The sequence below is a fragment of the Chinchilla lanigera genome, unplaced genomic scaffold (genome assembly GCF_000276665.1).
Source record: "Chinchilla lanigera isolate Chin_1 unplaced genomic scaffold, ChiLan1.0 scaffold00009, whole genome shotgun sequence".
Lineage (NCBI taxonomy): Eukaryota > Metazoa > Chordata > Mammalia > Rodentia > Chinchillidae > Chinchilla > Chinchilla lanigera.
Genome location: NW_004955410.1, coordinates 12,300,999 through 12,310,602, shown reverse-complemented (window position 1 = coordinate 12,310,602; position 9,604 = coordinate 12,300,999). Strand labels below are relative to the sequence as shown.

General features: G+C 49.9%; 1 protein-coding gene across 1 annotated transcript in view; it reads left to right on the top strand.

Moving 5' to 3' along the window:
- The first annotated feature begins 5,169 nt into the window (after positions 1-5,169).
- The window catches only part of Lamb1 (laminin, beta 1), a 64,199-nt gene continuing 59,764 nt past the window's right edge, over positions 5,170-9,604 (top strand). Inside the window, exons 1-4 of the mRNA XM_005377293.2 lie at positions 5,170-5,278; positions 5,404-5,509; positions 6,537-6,721; positions 9,096-9,231. Coding sequence (XP_005377350.2) covers positions 5,473-5,509; positions 6,537-6,721; positions 9,096-9,231 — 358 coding nt within the window. The 5' untranslated portion in view covers positions 5,170-5,278; positions 5,404-5,472. The remainder of the gene's footprint in view (positions 5,279-5,403; positions 5,510-6,536; positions 6,722-9,095; positions 9,232-9,604) is intronic.

The following is a 9,604-nucleotide window of genomic DNA, read 5'->3' as shown; positions in this document are numbered from 1 at the left end:
GGGGATTGAACTCACCACCTTGGGCTTGCCAACCAGGCACTTATGCCACTGGGCTATTTCCCTAGCCCCATAACAGTTTTTTTCAAAGAGTTATTAATTTTACTCATCTATAAGTAGGTACTGAATGTATATATACTAGTAATAATATACTAGAAATTCTGCTACTTTATGGATATGTAAATATTAACAAAATATATCCTTTGTCCTCAAAGAATTCCTAGGAGCAAGAAGATTCAACACAAAACTCTGGGTTACTGCAGTGTGTATAGAAGGAGCCTGACATTTGTCTTGAGTTTCACAGGCCATACAACTTACTATTTCCTCTTAACCTTGTAACAGTTCCAGAAATCAAGGAAGCTGTATGAAAGTTAATATGCAAGAACATTGCACAAGAGCATCTGTTCATGAGAGAAGTTTGGAAGTATTCCTAAGACAGAGTAAGTGCGGCACTGGTATTTCTTTTCCTCTTTAACTAGAAAAAGACTCATATTAGGTAGCAAAAAAGTGAACGTGTCAAAACCTAAGGAAGTGTGTGTGTGTGTGTGTGTGTGTGTGTGTGAAATCAATTCTGAATCACAAAGTACATTTCAATCTAATTTTCAAAATAGCAAAAATTGAGTATTTTTCATGACTACAGGTTTATAAAAATAGCCAGGTATTCTTAGGATCTAAAAGCTAAAGTCTGGGGTACTATGTCCTTTGTTTTGCTGTCAATCAGAATTTAAAAACTTGCATGGGAATTTCAGGCTGAAAATGAAGGTGACCTTGAAGTGATTCTTCATGGTTGTTTTTTCAAATGAAAATAAGAAATGCCTCAGGGAGATAACTGGCCCACATTCTGAGACACAAGGTCAACAGGCCGCAATTCCATCTGCCACTCAGAATACCACAGAAGCTTCCAGAAAGGACGGCCTCATATGGAAGCAGAAGTGCCAGGCTCACAACGAGGGACAAATGGGATGGTGTCATCAGCTGCCGCGAGGCCTGGGACAGGCTCGGTGACAAGAGACTTATTCTTCCTAAATGTTTTTTTTGTTGTTGTTATGGATTTGGTTTCTTTCTTTCTTTCTTTCTTTCTTTCTTTCTTTCTTTCTTTCTTTCTTTCTTGTCTTTTTGGGACAGGGTCTCACTATGCAGTTCAGGCTGACCTTGAGCTCACTTTGTAGCCCAGGCTGGCCTCGAACTCGCAATGATCCTGCTGCCTCAACCTCCCGAATGCTGGGATTACAGGCGAGCACCACCACACCTGGCTTTGGATTTGGTTTCTTTGTTATTGTTATTTTGGTGGTACTGTAGATCGAATCCAGGGCCTTTGCACTGAGCTACACGCCTAGCCCCTTTTTCATTTATTTTGAGACAGTCCTGCTAAATTGCCCAAGCTGGGCTTGTACTTTGTGATCTTCCTGCCTCAGCCTCCCAGAGTGCTGGGATTACAGGTATGTACTACCATGGCGAGCTATCCTCCTAAACATTTTCAGAAAGTCACATGAAATATAAAGACAAGAAGGATTTGTTCAAGTGTGAAATTTGAAAGTATTCCTAAAGTAGTGATATTTCTTTTCTCCTTGACTAGAAAGAAATTCATATTAAGCTAGAAAGTAGGCGTTTAATTAAAAAAAAGTGACATTTAAGAGTTAAGTTCTTTTTGAAATGAAATTAGTGCTTTTTTTTTTTTGTACCGGGGATCAAACTCATGACCCTGTGCATGCCAGACAGGTGCTGTGCCACTGAGCTATATCCCTGGCTCAAGAGTTAAGTTTTAAGACATAAAATCTCGTCTTGATTTACTTTGATATGGGAAATATTTATTGAGCACCTATAATGTGCCTCATGGTGTTGGCTGATGCTGATGCAGAATGAATGTGACATCACAGTACCTGTCTCACTGTCTGCTGGCGGAGATGAGGACATAAATAGAGCTTTAGGCCACATACACCGTATCGGCTTCTCCAAAGTGCTGCAGGAGAGAGGCTCCCGTTAAAAGGCACATTTTAAATGGAGCCTACAATGACGCGTGAGCCGAGGAGGTCATGGAGGGCCCAGGCAGCAGACAGAGGAAAGTCACAAACGCATAAAAAGTGTACAAAGAAGGCGCAAACAGGTGAATAACAGGATCCAGCCTGTGCTTCTAACACGCCCCCAGGGGGATCTGACTGCTCAGGGGAGGCCGGAAGTGGTGGCGGTAGCTTCTAGCGGCTCCTGCAGGCTTCAGAGGGGCGAGGAAGGTTGGGGCGATGGGACAGCAGCTAGAGGTGAACTGGCAGAGCTGGTGACCGGTGGGGGGAGGGAAGAGGAGAGAATGTATCTCCGGTTCCCAGCTGCCTGGCTTCATTCATGGCACATGATTTGCACCGAGGCATTCAGAATGGCCTGCCGTAAACTGGAGGCTCTGTCTTTCTATCATCAGTAATACAGGGCTTCACATGTGTGCCCAGTTAATCATGGGCGAGTCCTGTCCCCAGGTTTCTGTCTGGAGTTAGGGGGCAGCCCAGGATGCCAGTGACTGAACAGAAGAACTCCCTTTGCCCTTGAAGGGCTGGGTGGAGAGAGGAGCTCAGCTATATACATGGACTTCGGGTGTGTCACCAAAGCAGAGAACAGGGACAGCCTGTTAGAAACTGGCAAGTTCTGAGCCAGGTAAAGGCAGTGCAGCGGCAGGGTGCGAGGTGAATTGGTGGAACGCTGCACACTTAAGCTTGTACAAAGGCGGGAAACAGCCAGGTGTGGTGGCACACACTTGTAATCCCAGCACTTGGGAGGCAGAGGCAGGAGGATCGCTGTGAGTTGGAGGCCAGCCTGGGTTACACAATGAGTTCAAGACGAGCCCAAACTACACAACAAGACCCTGTCTCAAAACAAACAAACAAAAAACCACCAACAAAACAGGAAAGAGGCAGAACCTCTACGAACACCAGTGTTTAAGGGATCCGAGAATGAGGAGAAATGGAAGCAGAGAAGCCAAAGTTTGTGGGAAAGCCAGAGTCATGTCCTGGAAGCCGGAGAAGGCGTCTGAGGAAGGAAGAAGCGATCTCGGAAACGCGTGCCGCAGAGATCAAACAAGACCCCACTGGGGAAATGTGGGCTGCATCCAAGGATGGGGTGATTACTGCGGACAATGGTGGAGACAAAGCCACACGGCAGTGCCGGAAGGAGAAACCTAGTGTTTCTGTCAGGAGCCGGCTGTGCAGTCAAAGGGAGGAAAGGAGTGTGGGTGTGTGTGAGATAAAGGCGGGCTTGTTTGTTTTTCCTCAAGATGGACTGAAGTTAAGTTTGTGAGCAAGAGCACTGATCTTGGAAGGCTGAGCGGAGTGCACACTTGTGGAAGGAGGGTAAAGTGAGGGCGGGATTGGAGGCCAGTGGACTGGTCAGAAAGCAGCCCCACCACACCATCGCCTCTATGCCCACCACACCGCACCACACCACACCACACCACACCACACCACACCACATGCATGCCCTTCTTCATCGCGAGTACTGGGGACTGAACTCCGGGCTTTTCCACTGAGCTATCTCCCCAGCCCTTTTCATATTTTGAGACAGCGTCACACTATATCGATAAATTTCCCAGGCTGGGCTCAGTTGTGATCCTCTTTCTTTACCCTCCCAGAGGGCTAGGAGTACAGGCATTCTCCACCAATCCCAGCTACTACCTTTAAACAAATCCTCTCACTTCCTCCAGGTTAAATTTACTAGTGAGGGAGTCGATGAGGAGAACAGCAGGTTCTGCAGGGTGTCGAGGGTGGCTCACCCTTCTCGTGGAAGTGGGCCCTGGCCAAGGACGGGTGGCGAGAGGGACTCAGGCTCGGGCAGAGAAACAGCTGAACAGGACAGGCCCTTTGTGTGGATGAAAAGTGTGATACCAAACTTCATCCAGGGTATTGCCGCAGGAGAAAGGAGGTTTGCCTTTGAAGATTTTCCTCTTAAGCTCGGCAGACCTCTCCGGGGTTCCTGGCTCCAAGGGTCCCAAGCACCAGAAAGGCACGATCTCCCCAGGCTGGGGCAAGGCCAAGTACGATCTGGTTTATAATTAACGCCTCCCTCGCCTAGGGGATGTTTATAAACGTGGACAGCAGCTTACTCTGAGATCTAATGATTAAGCTTCCCCTATTTAATTGCAGCTGAGTTAAAAACTGACCAACTCAATCCCTTGTCCCTAAGATGTCTGGAAATCAAAATCCCCTGACCCCCCCGCACATTCGTCCCCAGCACGACTAAAGAAAGCTCAAGCTTTGGCCCCACCCATTGCTAAGGGCAGCAGGCTAAATTCATTCCTGGGATGCGGAGGGTGGGGCGCGACGCCGGACTCTTTCTCTCTCCCACCCCAGGAGATGCGGTTTCCCCTTATCTAACCAGCCCAGGCCGGCCCCGCGCTGTTAGGGTCCTTTTCCCGTCTCCCGACTGCAGGCGTGGTTCCCTGCTGCACGTGCCTTCGAATTGTATTTTGTGGACATTATGGAGAAGTGTGTCTCTTGAAGGATCTCCACCTTCATGGCCGTGTCAATATTTCCACGCTACATGGGCAGAGTCCTTAAAGATACTGTCATTGAGAAATGTCGTTCCTTAAAGCCATTGTCTGGATTCAGGAAAGAGGTTTAAGGTAAAAACCAGAGGTAGATGGCTAATTCCGTGCTATGACCATCTGGGTAGCAGGCCCGAGGCGCCTCCGAACGAGCTCCCGCAAAGAATGCGCGGTGAACACCAGGGTCCCAGCCTCCCACGGAGAGGGCTAGGCGTCGCCCCGTCCCAAGTTCTCACTTTGTAACAGTGGGGGCCCGAGTGAGTATGGAGGAGTTCCCGCTGCTCTTTAGAACAAACCCAACTAGCCCACTCTTTTCAGAGGGGTTAACCCGCCTTCCCTCTGCGCTAGGTGAGTTTGTAGCTGGGGGCACCTTTTGGTGACTCACTCCTTACATATGTAAATATTCCAGTCGGCGCCGCCGTAGGTCCCGACCAGCCCCAGGGCCGCAGGGCTGAACACCCACCTTGGAGACCCGCCCGGACGCATCCTGCCGGGGCGCACGGCTCCGACGCGCACCCAGGGGCGGACCGGCCACCCCAAGCCAAGCCTGCAGTCTCCGCAGGCGCTGCCTTAAAACAAAGGCGGGGCGGGGGGACCTCACCCCGCACCCCCCACCCCCTCCCCGTCCGGGCCGCCCGCCCCGCGGCCCCTGCTCTCCTGTGCGCATGAGCGGAGGCGCCTCCCTCGGTTCCTCCCAAGGCTAAACTTTCTAATTCCCTTCTTTGGGCTCCGGGTGCCGAGCGAGCGCTCGCGGCGCGGGTGAGAACAAAGTGGCTGCGCGATTTCCCCCTTCCCGGCCCAGCCCCCGCTTCCGTGGGAGCGGCAGGAAATGCAAGGGCCCCTCTCCTCTCTGAACGCTTGCCTGTTACCCTCCACCTCTGCAGAAGGAAGACGAGAAGAAAAGGCAGGCGGCTCGGCGACGTGCGTGCGTCCCCTGGGCTGCGGGACTGGCCATGGGGCGGCTCCAGGTGTTGGTCTTCAGTTTCTTAGGTATTGTGGGGGGGCGGTGGGGGAGGGGCGCGCCAGGGCGATGGGGGAGAAAACCCAAAGCCATCCGTGCCGGTTTCGGAGGGAGCCCGGGGGGCCGGGAGAGGGACTGGTTGGAAAGACGCCCCTGGGATTCAGCGCCACCGCCCTGGCCTCCGTGGTGGCTGGGGACGCGCGGACCGCTTCCCCGGCTGCGCGCGCCGAGCTCGCCCCGCTGTGGGCTCCGCTCCGGCTGGGCACCGGCCAGTTCACGCCGAGTTTCCCCGCCGCGGAAGACAGCTCCCCAGGGTGGCGGGGCTTTCCGTGGAGGCTCCCCTAAGAACCCACTGCCCAGGAAAGTGCCCGGGTTGAGCGCAGGCTTCATCCTGGGAACAGACTGGGACCATGTGGTTTTGATTAACCATTGCTGTTTGTCTCCGGATGGCACCAGAAGGCGCTGGCTGGGGTGCATTTCTGGAATGGGGAAGCCACCCGGAGCCGCAGCACTGCCCCGCCGCCCCTTGCTCGGAGAGGCGGCAATTATCTCCTGCCGGGGCGCCTCATTCCTCTAAAGCCTGGGTGACCCTGGCGCGTGCATGTGTGCGCGGTCTTGCTCCTCCAGCTCGCAGGTTTCCGCGCGCACACTCACAGCGAGGATGCCCGCTGCCTGGCGCGCACAGCTCAGGCGTGGGTGGGCAGCGTGGGGGGCCCAGCCTCCCTGCGCCCTGGTCCAGGCACCTCGAAATGGCGAGCAGGGCATCCACCTTCTGTGGGCGACTCTATTCCCCCGGGCAGATCGGATGAGTGCGAGCATGCCGTGGGCTTTCTCGGAGTGATGCGCTCTGCTGAGTGCTGCCAAACCAGACTGGGTTCCTGTCTGCGACCTCTCCACGTCCCCGCCTTCCCCACCTTCCCTGCCTCTTCGCTTCTCTTAACATTGTGTCTTTTCTATGCATTCAGTTTTCTCCTGAGTCCGCCACTTGCCGACTCTATAACCTCGGCTCTGTCCCCTGCTTGCATCTCCCAACCTTGTCCCTTACCCCTTCGATAGCCCTGTGCGGAACTGGAGCGCGCGCTCAGGACTCTCAGGAACCGGAGTTCAGCTATGGCTGCGCCGAAGGCAGCTGCTACCCGGCCACAGGCGACCTTCTCATTGGCCGAGCTCAGAAGCTGTCGGTGACCTCGACGTGCGGATTGCACAAGCCCGAGCCCTACTGCATCGTCAGCCACCTGCAGGTGAGGGAGGACTGCTGGGCGCTGCGCAGGCCGGGCAGCTCCGCATCCTGCCAGCCCTCCGGATAGGAAGCTCAGCCAGCCGGGAGCTCTGGGATTAGGCTGGTAGCTCCCTTCCACCCCATCTCAGTTTGCACAACTGGATCTACCAAACGTTTCTTGTCGCTGCCGCGGTCAGTGTGGAAAGCCAGGGCTACACACAGACCTTGCTTCTGCCTCCTACCCAGCCCTGATCCATAGGCTCCACAAGCCCTCATTTCTTAAAAATCAATCTTTGAAGTGTGCGTTAAAGATGGCCTATCCTTTTCTTTACGCACTGAGCACCGATCCTGGGTTTTTCCACGTTTCTCACTCCAGTGAAAGGGTACTCCAAGCACGTGCCTCACAGTGTGATTCCAGTCACTGAACCTATTTTCTCTCCTGGCTTGGTGCTGTGCCCATTTACCTCCATTAGATGTCAGGATTAGATGCTTCCTTTTTTGCAAAAATGCCCTGGTTGCCATGGTACCCAGAGAATGAAAGACCAAAATGAGATTTCACGGTGTTTTCTAAAGTGGACCCAGATTTTTCATTTCACTTCTTTGTTTACACAAAGTCAGGTCTAATTTAAAAGAAGATGCAAAGTATAAACTATCCAGAATCTGAATCTGTTTTCTTGATTGAAAAAAAAAGGAGGCTGATGCTTCTGGTCTCTAAGAAAAGCAAAAGACAGTGATGGCACAGACAGGGCAGGTTCCAGGCTAACTGTTCAGCACCTGGTTACTCCACTCACCTGTGCGCCTGGCCAACAGCAGGGCAGAGTGTCCTGTGGTTTGCACACAGATGCATGAAAACTTCCAAAGCAGAAAGCCCGTTTGGAAGACCTGATAAATTAAACTGAAGGAATGTGGTAGAGTGGATTCCATTCACTGGCTTCAAGCTTCATACAAAAATGTCTAGACTGCTTCCTCCTGATTAGAGGGGAAGCTATAATTAAACTTTTCTCCCCCCTGTTCTGGTAATTGTTCTTTAGTACTAGTTTCCTTGACAACACATTAATGAAGGCAGTGGATGTTACCTTTTCTAATATTAGCATTTAAATTTCTCTTAAAGTGTTGTGCTAACATTTATTTTAGCAGCCAGGATATCCTGTCAGTGAATCACCAGGTTCTGAAATCAGCTTTAAATGAAAATTAGACCCTTGTCTTAAAGCAACTAGAGCCAGACTCAGGTCTATATGATTAGCCGTGAACTTGTGCAGTGCTTTTCTTCAAGGCCTAAAAAGAAGGAAGCAGGCATGCGTTTTTCTCAAACGTTTAGCTTCGTTCCTTATTTCTGTGCATCCCTGACTTCTGATATTTATTTATTTGTTTGTTTTGGTGAATACATCTTGCTAATGTCCAAATCCTTTTGGGGAAAAAATAAATACAAATGTAAGAATACAGTTAATCACTTTTGGCCCTGTACAAATGTCATTCTTGAGCAAATTCTGTTCATGGGATCTATTTGGTTCTCCACATACTTCAATGTTATTATCATTTTTGGACTTAGGAAATCATCTGCATTCCAGAAAACATAGGTACACAGCCAAGCTCCCTAGGGAAAGGGAACTATTAAGGCGGTGCTTATGATTTACCATGTTGCAGTACAAAGAGAATAGAGAAGCCTTTTGCCTCTACTTCCCCAGGAGGCAATGGCTCCCATTTTAGGAAGAAAGAAAATGAAAGAAATTCAAAGTTACTTTAAAACTAAAGCCCATCTTTGCCCTAGTTCATGTCCATTTTAGGGTCCCCTGAACTGGCCCCAGTTTATAGTGGTACCCAAATGGCAGGACAGCATGGCAGCCCTTCTCCAAATACCCTGGAGCAGTTTGCAAGGTATCTTGTCTGTGACAACTGTCATCCTGCTGCTTGGTCAAAGCACAAGCTAACAGGTCTTGTTCTGTAGATCCCAAAGCCTCCTCCGTACTTCTGCCTAATACTTGTCTCTGCTTCCTTCAGGTTTTACACAGTCAGGTCAAATGAATTGTGCTTTTATTTTCCGTTTGCTTTATGTCAGCAGAAACTCTAATACAACTTTTGCATTTTACTTTAGGGTAAGCCTCTCTAGCTATTTATTGAGATTAAGGCTTAAGCCTAGAAATTTGATTTTGATTAAATTAGTAGGTTATGGAAACAATGCCCTCTTTTACTTTTGACCTTGAATTTTCGAGAAAGGAGGAAGTTATTTTTAGGAGTATTTTAGACTCCATAAATTGAAAGTGAAAAATGTGATAGAAGTCATTTAATTTTTTGCACATTCACCTTTCTTAAAGCTTAGTGGTTTGATTTTTGTGGGCCTGATGGATTTTTTTTTAAGGAGATTGCTTCTTAGACTCATGAAACTAACTTGTTTTCAGGAGGACAAAAAATGCTTCATCTGCGATTCCCAAGATCCTTATCACGAGACCCTCAACCCTGACAGCCATCTCATTGAAAATGTGGTCACTACATTCGCTCCAAACCGCCTTAAGATTTGGTGGCAGTCCGAAAGTGGTATGTGTGGAGTTCCATGGAATGCCGGTGATAACTTACGTGGGGGTTCCAGGGTCCTGGGTATTTGTAATTATGATTGGCTTCTCCGTCCTGTAATTATGGCCTCTGGCAGCTTTACTGCCTGGAGGAATAACTTGTCCAGTAAAATGTGATCCTTCTTCCTGAAGCAACTATCCTATAAGAAAGCAAGCTTTCATATCATATAAAGCTTTCCACAGTTCTCATCCTAACGGGCCCTTTGGGGATGGAGTTTGTGCCTGGGCATTGAGGGAAAGGTGTGGAAGACTGTATATTTCATGCCCTTGATCTTCCACAGAACATAGTAGCATTCATTTTTATCAACCCTTAGAGGAAGGACAAAAATCACAGACCC